We start from the raw sequence: 24,914 nt of genomic DNA, 5'->3' as shown, positions 1-24,914 counted from the left end.
ACAGCATTCCAGGTTTTCTCTCAGGTATGCAGAGATAAGTAACTATAGACATCAGATACATTCTATAATTTGCTTTTTTGTTTATTTAAAAAAAAAAAAAAAGAGTCTTGAACTGTCACCCAGGCTGGAGTCCAGTGGCATGATCTTGGCTTACTGTAACCTGTGCCTCCTGGGTTCAAGCTATTCTCCCGCCTCAGCCTCCCGAGTAGCTAGGATTACAAATGCCCGCCACCACGCCCAGCTAATTTTTGTATTTTTAGTAGAGAGGGGCTTTCACCATGTTGACCAGGCTGGTCTTGAACTCCTGACTTCATGTGATCCACCCGCCTCAGCCTCCCAAAGCACATATTGCGTTTATTTTTTTAACTTAGCAATAGATTATGAACAACTATCTAAGTCAATATATATCTGTGCTACCACCTCTATAGGCTACATGCTATTCACCACTTTAGTATTTCTAAAACAAACATCAAGAATATTTTAAATAACACCTCTCTTTAGTAATTCTTTAAACATTTTAACATTCAGAAAAGCAAACAAAAACTAAAGACACAAAGCCTAAACTCTATTGTTATGTAGCTAAATAGCCGACTAGAGGGTTACACAAAACACAATCATTATTTAGGGGGAAAGTATATATAAGAAGAGACAAAATTGTTTTAATCAATTCTTGGATGAAATGAATGGAAGGTACATGCAGAAAATTTCCAGGTATCTTTTTGGCTCATATTTCCCTCTGAGTATTGGAGTCATACCTGATTATCTACTTCACTTGGGTTTCAAAGCAGACTTTGGGAAATGTGAAAAAAACTGAAAAAGGGAAGGAGCAAAACAGAAATCATGCTGTTCCATTGGACTGAATCATTACTATCTCTATCAAAAAACTTGTATTAATAACCCAAGTTTTCTGCAGTAAGACATCTTGGTTTGGTTTAATAGAAAAACCATGGAAAAAGGAAAATGTCTTATTTTACATGGGAGGGCATTTATGTTTATCTTATACAACTAAGATTTGCATGGTGCTTTGGAGTTTGTTTTGTTTTATATTTTCTAATGCATTCTTATAATATTCTTCTGGAGTAAGGATCACATTCCTTTTATGGTTAAGGAGAATGAGGCTAAAAGAAGCTATTCGTCAAGTTTATGAAGCTAATGAAAATGGAGCATGGAATGCCTGCTCTTTACCACTGCTACTATTCTTCTAAGAGAGTCACAATATGGAAGAAAATAAAGCAACTAAGTATCTCTGGTAAGGAAAAAGTTATTTCTTTTGCACTTTATGCCTTATGAGAAGGGCATAATACATTTCAAGAAATCACTAACTGGCCCAGGCAGATCTGCAATGGACACTATTTTTCTGACTCAAGAGAAAACAAACCTCTGGTAGGTAAGAATGTACTCCATTCTCACAGACCTCCAGAGACGAAGATTTTATATAAGTTCTGATAGTTCAGTATAGAGCCTAATAACTCAGGCCCCCAAGAAGTTTCTTCTGCATAACGCAAGTCCTTTATGCTGCCCTTTATTTTCTGTTGTTCTCTTCTCTGAAGAAATGGAAAATATCTGGTTACCACTTTCTGTGTAAAAGCTCTTCAAATACTTCAAGAACATCATTAAATCTCAACTCTGGCCTTCTCTTTAGTGTGGAAAATATATCCAGGTAGTCAGCTATAAATGACAGAATGTTGCCCCAGTGTCTTGTCACCATGAAGTGGGCACAACCAAGACTCAAAGAAGAGCATTTGCTTTTCTAATAAAGTACCAGGCAGCTATCCTAGTGGAACTAAAAAAACAAAACGAAACAAAACAAAACCTATTGATTATCTCTGGGTTAAGAGTTTGGTCAAATTCAAAAAGCAACAACATACAGGCTCAGAAAAAATTAAGATCCTTAGCAGCCATTCACTTCTCAACAACTTAAATCTTTGCAATTAAGTTTTTTCATGATGGTGATTCAGGAGGAAATAAACAGTTGAAAGAATATATTAGAGGTAGTAAACCAATCCTCTACAATGATTTTAGATATTGGTCTTGACACTGTGGAGTATGAGCAACGAAGTATTATAAAAACAAAACACTGAGGTACTGTTTTCACAAATATTATTTCATTTAATTTATAACTCTGAAAGGTAGAGATTACTATCTCTATGTTTACAAATACGATATTTAAATTCAAAAAGGTTACATGAATCCCAAAGTTCACATGTGAATAGAATCTGAACCCAGACTCTTTGACTCCAAAATCTATACTCTTTCCACTTTAATGAGCCACCTCTAAACCTGTATTCTCTACATTGTGAATCTTTTTAGACATTACAAAGCTAAGTAGAGAGTGGCAATAATGCATCCCTGAACCTAGTTTCTTTGGTCTTGTAGTTGAGGGAGATAAGAGGAGAGGAAGGCAGTACAGAGCTGCTGGGCTTACATGGAAGGCAAAGGAAAAAACTAAGAAGGCGACAGGATGAATAAGCAATGGTCCCCAAACTTAAGTGCACATGAGTATCAGTTAGGGATCTTGTAAACATACCTAAGCCCAAGCCACACTCCAGGCCAATTAAATCATAACCCTAGAATGTGAGACATAGACATCAATATTTTTTAAGCTTCCCAGGTAATTTCCAGTGTGCAAACAAGTTTAGGAATCATTGCTCTAAAAGAATATGCACGTTTGCTCTTTCAGGTGAAACTAAGCATATTATTGGTATGTTTACTGAGTTCGGTAGGTGAGTAGGGTGACCATCCTGGTTTCAGCTGAAAGTCTCCCATCACAAGAAGCCCCTCAGTCACAGCAAACTGGGTCATAGGGCCACCTTATGCGTGCAGCAACCTGCGAGACTATGTCTAGAGCAGACTGGATGATAGAAAAAGGTTTCTAAAGACTGATGAAAAGACTGATTTATCTCAGGATCTTTCTCAATCTATTTGTAGCTTAAGCCTAAAGTAATAATGACTAATAACACACCTGGGGGATTAAAATCTACTTTAATTGTAAAATCCATAAAAAAACTTCAGAGACTTACCCCAAACATCTGCCGGAGGTCAGGGTCCCGGAAGCGGAAAGGAATATTAGAGACATGCAGCCGTTTCGGGGTAGATTTACTCTCTGAATTTTCACTACTTTGTGTCTGTGACTGCTGGCCGTCTGTCTGTGCTCCACCTTCTGTCTGCTAAGCAAAGAAATAAATAATAAAGAATGAAAACTAAACACAATTACTTTAAAATAATTAATGTTCCCCCCACAGCAATCATCCCCAAACAGGGTATCTTTAAGCAAAAATTACAGTAGTCCCTTCAAAGACAAAAACAACCACCAGAAACACAAAGATGTTATTAATTTCTAAATGCTACCATCTACAAACAAAATGTTGGTGTTTTGAGTATTTATAGTATGCTAGCAAAATGGGAGCTGAGGTACACAGAAGTACTAAGTGACTTGCCCAAGATCACATGAAGATACATTAGAATAACTGAAGATACAAAAATAGTTCCTTTATTCTTAGACTTTTAGAACTTTCTATTTTTAAGATATTTTTATTCTGAAAGTAGACAGTCTGTTGTACTTAGTTATGGAGGTCACTTCATTTTTTGGTCTATGATCTCAGGATCTCTCAAGGAAATGAAATAGGGAAATATTTCTATATTTCATTCCCTCTATTAGCTCTAGAGTTATTACTACTATGTTGCCAAAGTATTATAATGATATTATTTATGAAGAGGAAAAACCTAGCAACAACTGAAGAAGCTTCTTTTTTTTTTTTGAGACGGAGTTTGACTCTGTCACCCAGGCTGGAGTGCAGTAGCGCGATCTTGGCTCACTGCAAGCTCCGCCTCCCAGGTTCACACCATTCTCCTGCCTCAGTCTCCCGAGTAGCTGGACTATATAGGCACTTGGCTAATTTTTTGTATTTTTGGTAGAGACAAGGTTTCACCCTGTTAGCCAGGATGATCCTGATCTCCTGACCTCGTGATCCGCCCACCTCGGCCTTCCAAAGTGTTGGGATTACAGGCTTGAGCCACCGCACCTGGCCAAGAAGCTTTTTACTCTGAAACAAATCTGTACTCTCCTCCCTAACTTATGCGATTCCAGCTAACTTTAGTCCAGGGGAACCCAACCTTCTGCAGCCCAGAGAAAAGTGCATTGAGAGAATCTAACTGTAGGAAAAGGCTTTAGAGACCCTGACTCATCTGCTACTCAACCTAAAAATGCAAGATTTGTACATATCCACAGTTAAAGAGTATACACGAGTGTGGGAATACATTTATTAATTAATTAATTTATTTTTATTTTTTACTTTTTGGACTCAGTTTAATGGGTTGTACATGGTAACCCAATATGCTCACACATGCACACAAGAATCACATGCAGAAATCAAAGTTTCAAGACAGGACAGCTACTGTATGTGCCTGCACGCTGGTATTTTCTAGTTTGTTTTCCTTTTTCTTACCTAGCATAACCCAGTAAATTGAATTTACAACCCACTAAGAGGTCACAGCCTGTGGACTGGAAAACAGTGAACTAAACAACCTCTCTGAGCACTCTGGTGCTTCCAGAAAACCACGTTTTGCTGCAGCATCCTCAGCACCATTCCACGAGGAGGGAGGCAACTCATCCCATGTCCCCACAGTACACAGGAGAAGACAGAACGGGGGCTCTCCGTGGGCCACCCCATTAAGCCAGTCGGAGCACTGGGACTCAGATCTCCCAAACTTCATGTGATTTCCACTCCATCACGCTGCTTTTCCACGTGGCTTTCAAAATCATTGCTAAGCCCTGTTTCCATGACGCCACACTCAAGTTTTAAGTGAAAATCTATTACGAAATAAAAACTTTTTTTGGAAACTATACTGCTGCAGAAAAAGCACACTGTCAAGAGTGTGCATTTTGGGTGCAGTGGGTGGGAAGAACCTATAACATGTGGTCTACATGGTAACTGCTTTTCAAAAGCGAATTTTGGGGTGCACAGCAAGGGAGGAACCACTAGAACTGTCATTAAACAGTCATGTGCTTCTCTCCAATCGGGAAACTCCAGCAGTTGCAGAGAATATCCAGAATCAGAAGTGAACACCTGAGTAACGACCTTCTGGGCCAGAAAGATGGTCTTTCCATGAGAAAGCCAGGGCCTCCAGACACTGTGTGTCCTGCATGGAATCACCAATTGGCCAATAGCAGGCAGGGCCCACAAGGAAGCCTGGGATTTCAAGGACGGCCCCGCACTACTCTAAAAATGTTTCTACCACCAATACACGCTTGAATGGGCCCATGCCTGTAGGGAAGGCACTATCAACTCACACCAATTCCAAAGGAAGAAACCCAGGCCCGGGGCTTCCCAGTGAAGACAGGTACAGTCCCCTGAAAACTACGCCCCAGACTAGAGTGCATGGTCCTCCACTGGACAGACCCCGTGGCCCGTCCTCAGGATCCCAGAACAGGCTTCTCAGTGACATGCACTAAAGGGGGCAGGGATGGGCACTGGGAGATCCTGCCTGTGCAGAAGAAGTCCTCCCAGGAAGCAAACCACATTTCCAATCTGGTGAATCACACACAGTAGAATAAAATCCAGGTCAATCAGCTATGCCTTCAACTCAAAAGGAATCTGAAGAATACATAAGTTAGTTACACATTGTCACCAAACCAGTTAGGGAGAGCTTCTGAGATGATGAAAACCAAGGGAAAGGGGATGGAGATGAACAAAAATGATCTCATTAAGCCAGAGGCAGGCGAAGCCACACCACTTCTGGAAAAGTGTAACAATAAGGCAAGAACTCAGGTTCCCAGGGAGAGGGACATGGGCTAAGGGTGACTTGGTGCCCGCAGGCAAATTGCTTAACTTCCCTGCCCTCCTGGCACCTCATGCCCGACACAGCCTCTGGTATTGGGAGTGGTACGGTATCAGAGGGCTGCTCTCCTTCAGGCCGGCCTTGCTGTCCACACCGGGAGGCAGGCAGACAGTCACTCAGGTAGAAGACTTTCTAAGGCTTCCACTGCCCAAGGGCTGCAAGGGCATCCTTCAACGAAGACAGACGCTTGGTGGCCACTACCCCATTCTTCTTCAATCTCATTCCCCTTGTGGTTTCGGATGCCGCGGACCAAGTCCTGCAGGTTCTTGTCAAACATGCAGTTGATGATGACCTTTACCATCTTGAGGGCCATGGTGGTGGCCCATGGGCTTCTGCCCCAGGAGGCCCACGGCTGCTTGCCGTGAGAGGGCCCAGGGGCCGCAACTACTGCCGGCGGATCGCTGAGCTGCCGGCCGCTGTGGTGGGGCAGGCTCCTAGGCCAGCGCAGCGGCGGGGTTCGAGGACCGCGGCAGAGGCTGTGACCTGCTCCACAGGGGCCGCAATCCCACTCAGAGCCTCTTGCAAATGGCAGACAAGTATGTATTTATTTTTATTTTGTTATTTATTTTTTTTTCAATTGAGACAGTGTCTCACTCTGCCACCCAGGCTGGAGTATAACAGCGAGATCAAAACTCACTGCAGCCTCAACCTCCTGGGTTCAAGTGATCCTTCCACCTTAGCCTCCCAAATGGCTGGCACTACAGGTACACACCATCACACCTGGCTTAATATTCATTTTTAATCATGAATCTCTTTTGCAACATCCCAGGCATGCATTTATCTAATTGTTTTTCACTAAATCCTCAAAAAAGTTATGTTAAGAAAATTTTTGATAAATATCTAACAGGTGTGGCACATTCTAGGCATGCAATTTTGATGTATTCATCTGGCAATTGAAGAGCCTTGTGTTTTTACTATTCCCTATGAAGTCCATGCAAAACCGGATGGCTTGCTGAGCTGATTAAACCAACATACTTTTAAAACAGGAGTGGAACTTGCTGTTCTTATTCTCTCAAATGAGACAGAAGTGAGTCCCCAACAGATTCTGCTAGGTGACAGGATGAATCCCCTCCCTTTGACTTTCAGGCTAAAAGAAGCCGTGAATCAGAGATACTTTTGGCTCAGAGATGTTGGCAACCATCTTGAAATGAAGTTTGAAACTTTAAAATATAAAGGATAATCAGGAATAAACTCCAAATGAATACCAGCTTTTCAAGTGTCAATTTAAGTGATGGCAGCTTTTTATCTCATTCCATTCAGGCCTTGCAGATGGCTTAATGTGCAATGATTCATGTGATATAAAAATACCAGAAAAGGGAAGAGCTACGAAGCAATGTTCTGTGAAAGTGTACGGTTTTCAATCATCAGTCTTGGCACAATGCAGACTAAATAACATAAATTCCATTTAAAGATGAAACTCACTAAGTTACTAAAACAGCATCAAGCAAACCAACATGTAGTCAAAGCAACAAGCATCAATTACAACTAATACTCATTCAAGTATCTTCAAACTTGCCTCTTAACATCTCACAGTTGCATCACATAAAACTTTGTCTTCAACCAAACTTTACAACCACCACATCTGGTCTGCAAGATGACAATGTATCACTCTGAGGAAAGTTAAAAAGACTGATTGCACAAACTCCAAATTACACTTTTATATATAACTTTATATGTAGTCCATGTAATCTGTCATCATGTATGTGAAGTGGCAGGATAAATGAAAACTAATGATTACTTCAAAGTATGCTGCCCAAGGTGCTTATCTGTAGCTCTTGATAGTTCTTTGCTTCTCTGAAGACACAATTTAAGATCAGAAGCAAGACTGGTTAATTTTGCAACTTGTAGTGAACACTCCCTGCTTTTTTTTTTAAGTATGAAATCTTTAATTCTAAGTTGATCTGGCATGTAGAAAAAGTGACTTACCATTTACCAAATTCTCAAGACTTCTGATCTACTATAATTTTTAAACTGAAGTTTAACATACATAGATAAAAATACATAAATTACAAGCATAGAGCTGGATATTCACAATGAAAGTACACCCATGTAACCACCAAATTAGATCAAGAAACAAGATACCAGGAGCACCTTATGGGGCCCACTCCAGTCACAGTTCCCCTGGCAAAGGGTCACGACGATCCTGACTTCTACCTCTCTAGATTAGTTTTGCCATTTGTAAACTTAATTAGAAACATGGAATCATACCATATGTACTCTTTTGTGTCTGGTTTCTTTTATACATTAATGTAACATGCACACATATATTGTTGTAATTTATTCATTCTTAGTCCATTGTATAACAAATTTTGAGCTGCTTACAGTTTTGGATATTAAGAATAATATTCCTGTGAACATTCTTGTTTACATGTCTTTTGGTACACACAAGCATGTATTTCAGATAGATATACACATATATATGATATTTATATATGAGTGGATTTGCTAGGCAAGAATATGTGTCTGCTCAGCCTTAGTAGTACTGCCATTTTTCCAAAGTGGTTGTACTAACTTACACTCCCATCAAGTGTATGTAAGAGTTCTACTTGTTCCCTACGCCCTTTTTTTTTTTTTTGGAGACAGAGTCTTGCTCTGGTGCCCAGGCTGAAGTCCAGTGGTACAATCTCAGCTCACTGCAACCTCTGCCTCCCAGGTTCAAGAGATTCTGTGTCTCAGCCTCCCAAGTGGCTCAGATTACAGGCATACACTATCATGCCCAGCTAATTTCTGTATTTTTTTGTTGAGATGGGGTTTAGTCATGTTGACCAGGTTGATCTCGAACTCCTGACCTCAAGTGATCTGCCCACCTCGGCCTCCCAAAGTGCTGAGATTACAGGTGTGAGTAATCCCATCCAGCTAAATTCTACTTGTTCTCAGTATTATTCTCATTTTAATTCTTCTGGTTAGTGGAATTATATTGTGGTTTTCATTTGTATTTCTCTGATGATTAAAGAAATTGGTTATTGCTTCATATGTTTATTGGACATTTTGATGTCCTGTTTTGTGAAAAGTCTGCAAATTCTTTGCCCACTTTCTAATTAGGCTGACTTTTTTTGCTTATGATTTGTAGGAGTTCTTTATGAATTTTGGATATGAGCCCTATGATAGACGTCCTGCAAACAATTATCTTTTTATGCGCTATAGTCTCGTTCTTTGATTGACATAAATTTTTAACTTGTTAGTGTCATTACCACCGAAATGGCTAGTTCAAACACCCCATTTTTGAACAGACAATATTCTTAACTTTTCAGTTTGCTCAAAAATCCCCACCAGAACAATTGTCTGACCTCACTGGAAGCAACAAACATTGACTCTACAATTCCCTGTCTCCGAGTCCTTACCTGTAGGTGTTTCTTTGCCTTTCTATCAAATTCAGGTTTCAGAACCAGTCGTTTCAATCTCCTTGGTTGAATCTGACTACAAAAACTGCAACCCTGAATGACTTCAACCACCAATTTTATCTAAGCTTGAACCTGGGCAGGTACCTGCTGCTAGAGGAAAATCACTCAACTACTAAAACAGCACAATAGATGATGCATGGTCACCAAACCAAAAAGGGTCTAGCAATCTTACCACGTTTCTTCTGTGAGCCAGCGTTCCCATTTTCTACAAATACCTTTTCAAACTTGCTTTCTTCTCTGTAAACCTCAGACCTTTTATTCTTTCCATTTACAGAGTTTGGTTAAAAAATGGGAATCTCTATAAAATAGCAACTATTTATTGAGTGCCAGACCCTGATTTAAGTCTTTTAATAATATTAAATAGTTTACTAGTTGCCAAACTCTGAACTAAGTATTTTACATTTTAATTAATGTAATTATTTCAACAACCCTACAGAATAGGTACTTAAAGAAAAAAAAAAGTAAGCATATAGTAGGTACTACTTTTTATTCTCATATTTCAGATGAGGAGTCTGACGAATAGAAAGAGTGTCTAAGTAAGTAATGAAGCAAGGATCTGAACTCAGGTAGTCTGCTTCCAGAGTGCACATTCTTTTTTTTTTTTGAGACAGAGTCTTGCTCTGTTGCGCAGGCTGGAGTGCAGTGGTACAATCTCAGCTCACTGCAAGCTCTGTTTCCGGGGCTGACGTCATTCTCCTGCCTCAGCCTCCTGAGTAGCTGGGACTACAGGCGCCCGCCACCACGTCCGGCTAATTTTTTGTATTTTTTTAGTAGAGACAGGGTTTCACTGTGTTAGCCAGCATGGTCTCGATCTCCTGACCTCATGATCCGCCCGCCTCGACCTCCCAAAGTGCTGGGATTACAGGCATGAGTCACTGCGACTGGCCTGAAGTGCATGTTCTTAACCATTATGTTGTACTTCACATATATTATTTTCTTTTTTTTTTCTTTTTCTTTTTTTTTTTTTTTGAGAGGGAGTCTTGCTCTGTCGCCTGGGGCTGCAGCAAGCTCCGCCTCCTGGGTTTATGCCATTCTCCTGCCTCAGCCTCCCGAGTAGCTGGGACTACCGGCACCCACCACTTCGCCCGGCTAGTTTTCTTGTATTTTTTAGTAGAGACGGGGCTTCACACATATTATTTTCTTTAACCCTTGCAATAACTCTATGAAACAGATAATACCGTTATCTCCAACTGACATGAAGACGCTAAGTGTAGAGATGTTCAGTTAGTTGCCCAAGGTCACACAGTAAGCAGCAGACTAGGAATTCAAAACTAGGCAGCCCAACTTCATACGTGAAATCACTTCCTTTCTAGCATCATACTCATCCTCTCTTCTTCTCATTAGAAGCGAGAACCCATACGAATTCCACCCCTCTCTTACCTTCTTAGGACTCTCATCTCATGCAGCAACAGTCTCCGGGAGTGCAGACAGGCATGGGTAAGAGACAGGGAAGGCTACACTAGAGATGACATGGGTTCTATACCTTTTTAAAATTTTTTTGAGTAAGGGTCTCCCTCTGTCGCCCAGGATGGAGTGCAGTGCAGCAACCTTAGCTCACTGCAAGCTCCACCTTCTGGGTTCAACTGATCCTCCCGCCTTAGCTTCCCAAGTAGCTGGGACTACAGGTGCGAGCCACCATACACGACTAATTTTTATATTTTTTTTAGAGATGGGGTTTTGCCATGTTGCCCAGGCTGGTCTCAAACTCCTGAACTCAAGCGATCTGCCTGCCTCAGCCTCCCAAAGTGCTGGAATAGGCATGAGCCACTGTGCCTGGCTGGGTTCTATACCTTGAGGAAAGAGAAACAGCTCAGGCTATGCAGAGAAAGGAAAGGGAGAGAAAAGAAAATCAGCAAAGGGATGCTGACATTCAATTAGGAAAAAAGCCAAAGAACTACTAAACTGATATAGGGACTTAAAAGTGGTTTTCTGTACAGAGTAGAAATAGGAATAGAAAATATTGGTCATGCTATATTAATGTACTTAAATGAGATCTCATCTCACACCTGATATTCTCACTTTAAATTTATCCCAATATAGACTAATTTCTGAAATATATAAATCAGAGAGAAAAAAGGAAATAAAAGTCTTTAAGCCTTATCTTTGTGAAAAGTGGACAGTTAAAACTGATCTAAGAAAAAGCTCACGTCTTGGTTTGCATTATTTTCTCTTGTTAGCTGCTGAGCACCCTTACTGACCATATAAACAACCTTCCAAGGTTGTGGTTTTCCCTTTTGTGTTCATTATCCAACCTAACGTATCCACTGGGTAGGGCATAAAAGAGAAGAGGCTGGATGGAGTCCGCTCACCGACAGTTTACAGTGAGGACTGGCAGCAGTGCTGGCCTGACACAATCATACGGCTACAACCTACACATCTACCCTTCCAACAACTCATCTTCCCTGGTGCAGCTGAGCTAGCCATCCACACTGCACAGGAGGTTGGCGCCAATTACACTCAATAGCAAACTAGAATTTTAAGTCTCAGAATCTCATCCTAGAAATGAGGACTACAAATGTTTTCTTTTTTTTGATGACTTCAAACTTTTAAAACACTTATAACTAGGAAATGGATTCATTTTTCTGACTCTTCTATGATACAATGGAAATATTTTAAATATACATTGTGAACAAATGTTCTATCATAATCTAAAGGGAATTCTGAGTGATACAAGATTAAGTATAACCTTCCAAGTCTATCAGATTAAGATTAAACATATACTACTCTGAGGTAGATACTAAGGAATCTCTCAATGAATTCAGAAATATTTTGATTTGTGGATTATCCACTTTCTTCAATATTTATTTTTCCTCTTTCCCCTGCCCCCACATAGAAGTCTTCATTTCTTATTTTCATCTCTTTGAGGCTAACAGAGAAAAGAAGCAAAATAGGAAGTTCAGTTTAGCACAGTAAAGTTTTTGAAAATCTGATTCATGGCTGAAAATATCTATTTAACCATCCCATTTTAATGACAGTTTAGCTGGTCACAGAATTCTAGGTTGGAAAAAAGAATCCCTTCAGAATTTTGAAGATAACTCTCAACTGTCTTCTAGCTTTTAGCCTTGCTGCTGAGAACTCTGAAGGCATGATTCCCATCTCCTTGTATGTGTCTTTTTTCTTCTTTCTTGCAGCTTGTAGGACTATCCAAATACACCTGATGTTCTCAAACAGTGTCAACAGTAATATGCCTCAGTGTGGACTTGTTTCATTTTCATCTATTTTGTGGAGAATTCTGTGGTCTCTTTCAAGTTGGAAATTAATGTCCTCAGTGCTGGGAAGTTTTCTTGCGTTATCGGGTGATTATTCCCACTCTACACATTTTCTTTCTCAAAGCAATATTATTGGATCTTCTAGACTGGTCCTCTAATTTTCACATCTCTTCTCTTGTATTTCCCATCTCTGCCTTTTTGCTCCATTTTTCTGGGATACAGGTCCTTAATCTCTTATCTGAAACCTTTGGGGCCAAATGCGTACCAGAATTTTTACAATTTTAGAAAGTTAATATAGAATATAACCCATAATGTAATACCCACCCCTCATCCCACCCACATACAATGAGATCTGAGGCAGTGATATTTCTTTAGCAAAATCTATAAAGGATAGAAATAGGTTGTGTTGTAAACTTATGAAAAATATGATTTTCAGAACTTTTTAGATTTTGGAATTGTGGATAAGAGACTGTAGGCCAGGTAGAGCGGCTCACACCTGTAATCCCAGCACTTTGGGAGGCCGAGGCAGGTGGATCACCTGAGGTCAGGAGTTCAAGACCAGCCTGGCCAACATGGTGAAACCCTGTTTCCACTAAAAATAGAAAAATTTGCTGGGTGTGGTGGTGCACACCAGTAATCCCAGCTACTTGGGAGGTTGAAGCAGGAGAATCGCTTGAACCCAGGAGGCAGAGGTTGCAATGAGCTGAGATTATACCATTGCACTCTAGCCTAGGCCACTATTTCAAAAAAAAAAAAAAAATGTAGCCCTTTATTTTTTTAATTTCATCTTCAAGTCAGCCAAATAAAGTTTTTCATTTTGTTGCCATGTCTTTAATTTCAATGACTCATTTTCCTTTTCTGAAACTCAACCCCCATCCCCCAAACTAGCATTTCATTCCTGTTAATACAATTTCTTCTCTGAGGATGTAAATGTAATTGTGGGGGAAGGGTCCCTACTCCCTGTAATGTGGTGGTGGTGCTGGTGGTTGTTTTGGTTTGTTTTTGTTATCTATCTTCCATGTTATGGGCTTTCCTGGTACCCAGTAATCACTGATTGTCTATTCAGGACTTAGGAGTTGAGGGGGTAGGTGGCAGGTAGCTAAAAAATTGGCAAGTCTGAGTGGGTGGAGTGGAGGCTTCGATGACTTTGTGACTCCTTCATTCTAAGTTGTTAGGTAAGCAATTTGTTCTTTAAGTCTTCTTGAGCAAGCGAGGTTCTCCAAAAAAAAGTCTTCTAATCTTCTAACTGATGCCACCAGTTTCTGAACTTTTGAAATTTTTGTGGTATGAGTAAAATTAACTTCATGTATTCAAAACTGGAACTAATAGTACTGTATCAGTCTTTCTTATTGCCTGATTTTGAAAATTCTACTATAGAATCTATACATCTACTATGTAAGATGCTAACATCAGGGAACTTGGTGAAGGGTATGCAGAAACCTTTTGCATATTTTTGCAACTTTACTGTAAATCTAAAGTAATTTCATAATTAAAAGTTTTGGCTGGATGCAGTGGCTCACACCTTTAATCCCAGCACTCTAGGAGGCCCAAGAGTTCGAGACCAGCCTCGGCAACATGGTGAAATCTTGTCTCTACAAAAAGCACAAAAATTAGCCAGGAGTGATGGCACAAGCCTGTACTCCCAGCTGCTTGGGAGGCTGAGGTGGGAGGATCAATTGAGCCTGAGAGGTCAAGGTTGCAGTGAGCTACAATCACGCCACTGCACTCCTGCCAGGGTGACAGGGCAAGACCCTGTCTCAAAAAAACAAAACAAACAAACAAAACAAAACAAAAAAAGAGAGAGAAAGAAAAGCAAGCAAGCAAGCAAAAAAATTTATAAGTTTTAAAAAAGAAAAAAGTAGGCTTGGCGCAGTGGCTCACGCCTGTAATCCTAGCACTTTGGGAGGCCAAGGTGGATAGATTACCTGAGGTCAAGAGTTCGAGACCAGCCTGGCCAACATGGTGAAATCTCGTCTCCACTAAAAATACAAAAATTAGCCGGGTGTGGTGGCAGGTGCTTGTAATCCCAGCTACTTGGGAGACTGAGGCAGGAGAATCTCTTGAACCCAGGAGACGGAGGTTGCAGTGAGCCGAGATAGCGCCATTGCACTCCAGCCTGGGCAACAGACCAAAAACTGTCTCAAGAAAAGAAAAGAAAATATTTTAGGATGTCGGATTCTAAACCCTTAAATATTAAAACACTAAGAATGTTTAACTGACTTAATGATTATATACAGGCACAAGTGTAAACAAATATTTATGTTTGTATTCAAAATGTGATTGGAACTCTCATGAAACTTAGAGACTGAAAAGTACATTCATTTCAAATTATTGGTTTGATGAAGAAAAAAAACCATATTTAAAGCTAACATTACCATTAATCCATTTCACAATTAGAAACAGTTTAACTTGTAACTCTCATGATTTTACATACAAAAAAAACCAATCATATAAAGCTTCATCTCCTACTGCATTCTCTCTGAAGACCTTATAGTTTTAAGAACAAAAATATCAATCACTCCTGGTTGGGCTCAATTTATTTTGAATGGGGGGGTGATTTTCAGATAAGGTATGTAAATGAATATTTTCCATAGACTTAAATAGGTAATTTTCACAGTACTATGAAGTCAACATTTAGTGTAAGTGATATAGTTCTGAAAAAAGTGTTATCTAAGAATAAGCCTATCAAAGGTCAGCAGATATTTCTATTAACTGCTCAAAGTACATCTGCCATGTGAATTACCGTGCAATTCAAATAGATTTCAAATTAAGCAACTATTGCTGGGTGTGGTGGCTCACATCTGTAATCCCAGCACTTGAGGAGGCTGAGGCAGGTGGATCACTTGAGGTCAGGAGTTCGAGACCAGTCTGGCCAACATGGTGAAACCCCATCTCTACTAAAAATACAAAAATTTGCTAGGTGTGGAGAATTGCTTGAACCCCGGAGGTGGAGGTTGCAGTGAACCAAGATTATGCCACTGCACTCCAGCCTGGATGACAGAGCAAAACTCCATCTCAAAAAAAAAAAAAGAAAGAAAAAGAAATTAGGCAACTATTATTAACACAGTTTTCATTTGGAGGGATTCACATTGAATCAAAATTTGCAAAAAAGTGAAACTTCATTAACTTTTTATATCAGATTTCAAATCTGAATGATTTAAATTTGAATAAGATTGTGACATATTTAATATTCAAGGAAATGAAATGGAAATATCATAGCCTACTAAGTATTTGATATTCATTTTCTCATCTAATCTTGAAAACAACCCTAGGCGGAAGGAACTATTATCACCATTTTTACAGATAAGGAAAATGAGCATTGGAGTTCTAATTCTCTCATGGTTACACATTTAGCAAACAGAAGGAGCTGAGAGCTGAACCAGCTCAACCTGATTTACAGGCTCACGCTCCCTAAATACAATATAGCCTTTTTTAAAAAATAAAAACGCTTTAAAAAATTCATTTTTTTTCTTACAATATTTTACAAAGTTGGCCGGGAAACTTTTCATTATGCCATTGCATAGTACCTTAAAAAAACAAGAACTACAATCCATGTTAGAACTTCGACTAGATTTGTTAGCACTTAAAGCACTTTTGTTTTAATTTTCTTGGAGACAGGGTCTCCCGATGTTGCACAGGCTGGCCTCGAACTCCTGGGCTCAAGAGATTCCCAGGTCTAAGCTTCCCAGGTTGCTGGGATTACAGGCACATGCCACCATGCCTAGTTAAGCATTTTTAAAATGTTTCTAATAGGGCTGGGCACAATGACTCACGCCTGTAATCCCAGCACTTCGGGAAGCTGAGGTGGGCGGATCACCTGAGGTCAGGAGTTCGAGACCAGTCTGGCCAACATGGTGAAACCTCCCCTCTACTAAAAATAAAAAGGAATTAGCCGGGCATGGTGACAGGCACCTGTAATCCCAGCTACATGGGAGGCTGAGGCAGGAGAATCACTTGAACCCAGGGGGCAGAGGTTGCAGTGATCTGAGATCATGCCATTGCACTCCAGCCTGGGCAACAAGAACGAAACTCTGTCTCTTAATAAATAAATAAATAAATAAATAAATAAGTTTATGATGGAGTTCCTGATGGGTTAAAACGTGGTGGAACTAGATCATATGCATTCCTTCTCACACAGTACAAACGCGGTAACATGATAAAATATTTTTCAAAAAAGTAAAATTTTAGCCCACATGTTTATCTACTGAAAAATCAGTATACTTCATGGTGCTAACACAATATATAAGACAATTATAATATACTGAATATAAAATTATTTTATCGAATATCACCAACACAATTTTTTAGACATAGAAAAGTGAATTTACATTTACTTACAGCAATTCCCTATTTAAGGATAATTACTTTTAGATTTTAAAGAGAAATGTTTAAATATTTCTTCTGCGTATTTGAGCATTGTTATGACAAGCTGAATTCTGAGAGTCTAATCCTGTTTGGGCATTCAAATGTAAGCTAACTTTTTTTAATAAACGAGTAATTCAATTTCTTCTGAAAATATGTGGTTCCATTTTCTCAGAGTGTCAAAGTGCCAAAAAAAGGAATTATGAAAGGCATCGTTTGTATATATAACATGATCATGTACTGATTATCAGTGTCACAATGTGAAACAAAAACCAGAGCAAGTCATTTTTTAAAACAGGAGTAAGAATTAACTTTATACCTGAGTGATTATTTTAATGTTCATTTAGAATGACAGAAATTTGTTAGTATGCTCAAGCTAGAGTTCCTAGGTTAAAAGTTGAAGAGTAAGTGGAAACTAAGATGGTTAAGATTCTCTATGGATGTCTTTTTTTTTTTTTTTTTTAATCACCATTTGCATGGAGAAGCAGGAAAAAAGCACTTGACTGAGAGCAGACTTCCTGAGGCCCAGCTCTGTAACCAGCTATCTGTAACTTGCTCAAATCACTTAACACTACTGACCTCAGCTGTAAATGGGAGGCAGAAGATGCTGTTAAAAATGGTTTTTTAGGCCAGGCGTGGGCGCTCACGCCTGTAATCCCAGCACTTTGGGAGGCTGAGGCGGGCAGATCTCGAGGTCAGGAGATCGAGACACTCCTGGCTAACACGGTGAAACCCCCGTCTCCACTAAAAATACAAAAAATTAGCCGGGTGTGGTGGCAGGAGCCTGTGGTCCCAGCTACTCGGGAGGCTGAGGCAGGAGAATGGCAAGAACCCAGGAGGTGGAGCTTGCAGTGAACTGAGATTGCGCCACTGCACTCCAACCTGGGCGAGAGAGCAAGGCTCCGTCTCAAAAAAAAAAAAAAGCTTTTTAGCTTTTAACTTCATCAATTCTGATCAGAGTTTACTCATTTAAAGAGGTAGTATAAAATATTTATAAAACATGTAAAGAGGTTTAAAAAATGCCCCTAAATAATCCTTTATATCATCCTTGCTCTAAGCTGTGAGAGCAGTAACAGGCAGCGGAGCACAGCATTTATGTGCCCAGCAATTTTTTAGTTCAGTTTCCCTTGGGCATTAGGAGTAAGTAGGTAAGTAAAGAAACCAAGGTATGCAAAGAGAAGAAGCAACAGTCATGGAGTTAGCAATATTAACAATGTGCTGAAAGGGTGTCTTGAGTCTTATATGATCCACAGGGCAATTTTCTCTATTTAAAAACACCCATGCACAATTCTAAATTTGGTTTTCTGCGGCAACTCTCACATTCTCAAACCAGGTGATAGCTTCCTTATGGATCCAGCTTGGAAACTGCCAAACTACTCATAGGCATCAACATTTTGGAGCTAAAGTACAGATGTAATTATTTTTAAGGGTAAATTGATACAGGATATATATATTTTATGTAGGCTCAATGTACTCTGCCTTTTATTACTTTGACAAAAAATAAGAGCCACTCTTGGAAAAGTGGATGGCTGAATGAATAAATTCCTCTGTAGTCCAAGGCCTCTACATCTAGCCTGGAAACAGAACATGCTAATGATACCTACACTGTGGGCTCCTTTTTTCCCATTATGTTCTCAAAATACTCATTTGGGCAAATGATTCCACTGTTAAGGGCTATACCTTCTTGGCTACGTTTTAGCGCATCACTAATCTGCAAGGCGCCTTCAAGTGTTATCAGATACAGGAGTCAATGGGCAATTCCAACTGATAGTAGAAAGAAAAACTGGCTTAAACTCCAGAGAAGGGGTGTGTAGAAAAGCAAAAAAAAATCCTCTGAGCATAATGGGCAACAGGGGCTTGCCAATGAGGAGGGTTATAAAATCTATAGCTGACTAATATAGTAAGGTGGGCCACTCAGCTATTTGCTCAAATCTCTACTTTCGAATCACCAACAAATATTTCAAAGAATCCTTAGCTCTTTAGAGTATAAAATTCCAAATTCTTTGGCCTTGAATTCAAAGTCGTCTATAATTTAGCTTTATCAGTCTCTTATTGAACATTATTGCTTCAGAAGAGCCTTGTGTTCCAACCAAAGATATTGTAAGCAAAACATCATGCTGTACAACAGCATAAATGCATACAATCTTGTCAACTTAAAAAAACTTAATTTTTATTTTTTAATTTTTGGCGATGGGGTCTTGCCATGTTACCCACCCAGACTGGTCTCTAACTCCTGGACTCAAGTGATCCTCCCACCTCAGCCTCCCTAAGTGCTGAGATTGCAGGTATGATCCACTGTGCCTGGCCTACAAAGAAAAGAACTTTCTGTTTACATTCCCACCTCCATGTGGGAAACTCTTTCAACTCTGAAACAGGACTGAGGATTCAGAGAGCTTTTTGTTTCATTAGCTAATTTCCATTGTTATTTATAGCATTAGAAATTAAAGCTGAGCCATTTTAAAAGTATTTAAAAATTAATTTTAAATAATAAGCCAATTACATGTTAATGTAAATAACATATTTTAAGGAAAATTAACTACATTTTCCAAAATATAATAAATTTACTTAGAAGACTGGCACTCCCTTTAATGTATGGATTTACTCTGTTACAATGTTATTTTAGCTTAAGTATACAAAGAAAAATCTGGCCCCACAGATAGTTGGAAAAGGGAAAACTATTTCAATAGCCTTCTCAGATAACTGTGGAGTCTTCTTTGATAATACATCAAAACTTGACAAGTGGTACTTTCTTAAAAGTTAACTGCAATGTCGAATCTGAAACCTTATCAGTGAACTTTTCATATGTTATTACACTAAAATCCATTGGACAATCATGCACTTTGCATGGATCTTTTACTCATGATTTTGTAACATTAAGCATCAGTCATTAGTTGTAAAATATCGGCTTACTGAGTTCTGGAGATCTTTCAAATGTCAGGACATTTCATTATACAAGACTACATTTGTTACTATCATCACAGATTCTCATCAGACAGATTCTCATCAGAAAAAATCTTTAAGTACTGAGAAACTGTCAAGCTCATAGTGGAGGATACAAATTTTTCAAAATTCTAATTTTTGCCAGGAGAGTTTACATTTTACCAACGGAAACAAATAGTGTCAGTTTTTTCCCTTGAAGTGACAGGCTTACTTCATTTTCAAGAAAATCTCTGCCAGATACCCAAATCTGAATATCATGGTTTGTCCATTAGCTGTTCTTACAAGAAAAAAATAGTGCTCCATGAAAAAAAGCAGCTAGTTCAGCTTGCAACTCAATCACACAGTACTTTTCCTTGAGACAATGAAAATATTTTGGTATGTAACACAAGTGCTTTATGAATACTTTTCACTTTGCCATGTAGAATATGAAAAAGATCATGTACTCAATGGTGGGAAATTAATAAAATTAATACTTTTTACTGCTTCATCAAGGACATTCTTAAGTGAACAGGATTCTTTTGTTTTCCTGTGAGTCTGTGACAGTGAAGAATATAATGACTGCTAGCAGCACAGTTTGGTGCCATGGCCTCGATTCATGCTAAGGTGCTAGCAATTTTACCCACTATTGCTTTTGTACTGACTGTCAATGCCAATATAGTAAAAACAGCAAGAATGTATTGGTATTACTATGAAATTAATACCTTGCATTGACTTCATACACCCCCTGACCCAGACTCTGAAAAAGTTTAGGAAACTGCCAGTGATCTGTGGACCACACAGGGAAAACTACTGCAGAGGACTGCCCCCGCCTGCAATGTCCTCTACTTCACTGCAGGCTATGGGTTCACTGTTTAGGGGAAGCAGTACCTACCTTCTAAAAGCATCTCTTAATGAACCCACTTCATTACTCTCTCTCTCTCTCTAGCACTTATCTGTACTTTGTTTTTCTTTTCTTTTCTTTTCTTTCTTTTTTTTTTTTTTTTGAGACTGAGTTTCCCTCTTGTACAGGTTGGAGTACAATGGCACGATCTCAGCTCACTGCAACCTCCGCCTGCCAGGTTCAAGCGATTCTCCTGCCTCAGCCTCCCAAGTAGCTGGGATTACAGGCATGCACCACTGTGCCCGGCTAATTTTATATTTTTAATAGAGACGGGGTTTCACCATGTTGGTTAGGCTGGTCTTGAACTCCCAACCTCAGGGGATCTACCTGCCTCGGCCTCCCAAAGTGCTGGGATTACAGGCATGAGCCACCACACCCAGCCTGTACTTTGTTTTTCTACCGGAACTTCTATAGGTTCATTGAGGGCAGAGGCTTTATTTTACCTTTTTAAGAACACCTAGTGCCTAGTACCGTAATGTGCACATGACAAGTATATATAAAACAGTTATTCAGTATAATTTATGGGAAAGAATGCAGGCTGTTGGAGCCAGATAACCTGTATTTAAATCCTCACACTGACATTTATTAGTTGTGTGATCTTGGACAAGTCATCTTGAATCTCTCTAAGCCTCAATTTTTTCATCTGTGAAAGAGGAATAATAACGACACCTATTTCACATGGTGGCTGCGGTAATTCAATGGAGTTAACACATAAAAGTGCTTCAAACAATATCTGGTACAAAGTAAGCACTCAAATTTATTAGTTTTGTTGTTACTACTAAGTAGTTACTGACCCTATATATGTATTTCAAAAAATTTTTTAAGGACTGATACTTTGATTTAAAATAAGGTAACCCTAAATTACGTTTTGAAGAGTGCATAAGGGGAAATAGATGTATTTTATTTTCCTAATTATCCAGTTAGGAAAACCTTATATTTAAGTGAAAGACTCAATAACATGCCATGTCTCCTAAGTAAATGATTCTAATTACATCAAACTAAGAAAAATAAAGTATTTACATTATATGAAAGAATGTTGGAGAAATGAATTGTTATCTAAACTGATGTATTAACTCAGTATTTTTAATAGTGTATGTCTAACACCTTAGACCACCTATACACCTTTAGAACAACTATAAGCCTCCCTCACCATTAGAAAGCACTTGCTAGTAAGTGTCTGTATCCATAATATACCAGTAGAGATGATAAAAACAGAGAATGTATTATTTCCTACCCTCAAGAAGAATATAATCCAACAGGCAGTTAGAATATGTACACAAATATAAACCTCATATCTGAAGAGTATTCACTAAAGCTTGTCTACTTCAAAGTCTTTGGTTATTTAAACCCACTGCCATTTAGAAAAGTATCTAAAGATATGGGAACTGAGGTCCTTTTTTCTCTGCAGGCAGGCCCAGAGATGATCAAGTGTCTGCAGGCCCGGGTGGTAGACCCCTAACTGCTGCCTCTTTTGCTAATGCGCAGTATGGGACCAACTGACTATCCAAATAAGCTCTCATCTTGAGAGCAGGAGCTCCCAGCCCAAGGTTAAAATCGACTTCCAAAACACAGTTTCAAAACAAAAATTTCAGATTCTAATGCTCAGTTCTCATTTTTGTACACACTCTTTTCTTTTTGTTCTCTCCAACAAGCTTAAGACTATCCAACATAAACGAAATATACCTAAATGGAACTGTAGCTCACAGTAACAAAAAGCACAAACAGTACAAACAGGGACAACTGATCTTAAAAGACTTACGATGGTTACAAATAATTACTTCGGCTGGATGTGGTGGCTCATGTCTGTAATCCCAGCACTCTGGGATGCTGAGGTGGGAGGACTGCTTGAGCCCAGGAGTTCCAGGCCAGCCTGAGCAACATAGGGAGACCCTGTCTCTACAAATAATAAAAAAAATTAGCCGGGTGTAGGGTGCATGCCTGTGGTCCCAGCTACTCGTGGCGGCTGAGGCTGGGAGGCAGAGGCTGCAGTGAGCCGAGACCATGCCACTGCACTCCAGCTGGGTGACAGAGTTAAGACCGTACCTACCTCAAAGACCCCCTTTCCCCACCCCAAAAAAAGGTAATTAAGGAACTAATTAAACAGGTAATTTCCAAAGTATTTCTTAATTTATTCTCACCACAACCCTGTACAGTCAGGTTGATTATAAATTTCATTTGATGGATGAGGAAACTGAAACTTGGAGGTAAAATGGTTTATTCAAGACAATTATTACAATAAGGATGGCACAATCTTTGTGCTACCTCTTATCTTACTCATCCAACCAGCTGTCAAATCCTCTATATTCTACCTTTGTAATGTCTCCTGAATTCATTCCCCTCTCTACATAACCACTTAAGACTGTTTCCCAACCGTCTGCCTGCTCCTCTATTCATCCTGCATATGCTGTGACAGATCAATCTTCTCTGAGCACAATTCTGCTCACTTCATTTACTTGCTCAAAATCTTCAATAAAGTCCATATTTCTCAGCCTGGCATTCAAATACTCTTCCCAATTTATACTCAACTGACCCTTAGTCCACCTTATTTCCCACTAGTCTCTGCCAAACACCTAAAGCTTCAGTCAAGTAGAAACCTACGCTTTTATCCCAAGACATTTTGATCCTTCTCATCACTTCAACTTTATATTGAGAACTGACGTTCTTAACTCTTCCCGCTACCATCTCTGCTTACTTGAATTCTAATTACCATTAATAAAGGCCCAGATCAATGCTGTATTCACCAAGAAGCCTCAGCTTCTCTCTCCTCAGAACTGCCATAATACGCTTGTACCTAGTTTTATTTTTTTTCCCCAAGAGCATTTACTGAGTATCTATTAAGTGTCAGGTATGGTGATACGTCAGGGAATGCAAAGATGAACAAATAATGACCTTTTCTTTAAAAGTTTAAAACTTAGGAAGACAAAAGTCAATTTAAAAATCACAATTTATATGTTATATAAACAGCAGTCAGCTTAGGGTTCTACTTGAGCCTAAATGAAAGACAGACAAATTTGGCTTTGCCTAGAAAAGTCCAGCAAGGCTTTTCAGCAGAGATAAGACTTGCACTGAGTGGGAAAGACGCTAAGTGCTTGCTAAGAGGACCAGTGAATACACACAGTACACAGTCTTCTCTCGCTATGTTGAATATGTGGAGTCGGAGGACCAGTGAATACACACAGTACACAGTCTTCTCTCGCTATGTTGAATATGGGGAGTCGGAGTGGTAGAACAAAGATTATGGACTTAGAATTCCCCATCTGTAAAAACCCCACTATACCCCAAAGGGATATTTTACAAACCACAATAAAATATTGTTTGTGAAAGCAATTTTTAAACTGAAAAGTGAAATATAAATTTGAGGTATCATTAATACATCTGTAAATATCAACGCTTCCTATCTAACTTTTAGATTTAATTGACCGCATGAATTACTAGATCATTGTTTTTAACTGATGAGTTATCAAACTGGATAGACTATTTTAAGAGACATACAGGCAGATAGTAAAAGTTTAATAAAATAAACTAAAATTGTCAAGTCTAGGTTTTACAATGCATTGCTCAACTGTTCAAACTCTCTCTATATACAACACATACACACACACTCTCTCTACAAAGGTAAATAAATGGCTTATGAGCAGTGAATTCACCCTCACATTTAAAATGTACACTTTTGGGCCAGGCACAGTGACTCAAGCCTGTAATCCCAGCACTTTGGGAGGCTGAGGCAGGTGGATCACTTGAGGTCAGGAGTTCGAGACCAACCTGGTCAACATGGTGAAACCTCATCTCTACTAAAAACACAAAATTAGCTGGGCATGGTGGCAGACACCTGTAATCCCAGCTACTTGGGAGGCTGAGGCAGGAGAGAATCACTTGAACCTGGTAGGCAGAGGTTGCAGTGAGCTGAGATCACGCCACTGTACTCCAGCCTGGGAGACTCAGTCTCAAAAATAAGATCAAATAAAATAAAATGTACACTTAAAAAAAAAAGCATCTTTCAACCAGAGCATCCTAAAAATTTCTCATTTTGTTAACAACTTCCTGAAATTATAGAACTTGTGCTATCTCTGTTCACAGGCACAAATCAAAGGATTTTCCATTTTCTCTTCAGCTATTTTTGGCAGCAATAACTTACAATCTATACACATGGATAATCTCTTTAGGAACTCAAATTGGTTGACATACAAAATTTCATGGTGAACAGTATAAATGAGGAATGTAAGTCTTACCTATATATATAAAATGTAAAAATATATATATTTACATTAAGGAACAGAACTTGCC

The 24,914-nt window shown here is 39.2% G+C and overlaps 1 protein-coding gene across 4 annotated transcripts in view; it reads right to left on the bottom strand.

Moving 5' to 3' along the window:
* Positions 1-24,914, bottom strand: part of RBFOX2 (RNA binding protein, fox-1 homolog (C. elegans) 2) — a 112,535-nt gene that overhangs the window by 41,981 nt on the left and 45,640 nt on the right. For 2 of the 4 annotated variants that reach the window (XM_011961137.1, XM_011961140.1), the window contains exon 3: positions 3,021-3,167. In XM_011961137.1, the coding sequence (XP_011816527.1) occupies positions 3,021-3,167 (147 nt within the window). The remainder of the gene's footprint in view (positions 1-3,020; positions 3,168-24,914) is intronic. The other 2 variants (XM_011961138.1, XM_011961141.1) reach the window with 1 other exon arrangement.

Source organism: Colobus angolensis, unplaced genomic scaffold, assembly GCF_000951035.1.
Source record: "Colobus angolensis palliatus isolate OR3802 unplaced genomic scaffold, Cang.pa_1.0 Scaffold539, whole genome shotgun sequence".
NCBI classification, from domain to species: domain Eukaryota; kingdom Metazoa; phylum Chordata; class Mammalia; order Primates; family Cercopithecidae; genus Colobus; species Colobus angolensis.
This window is presented reverse-complemented; position numbering and strand designations above follow the sequence as displayed.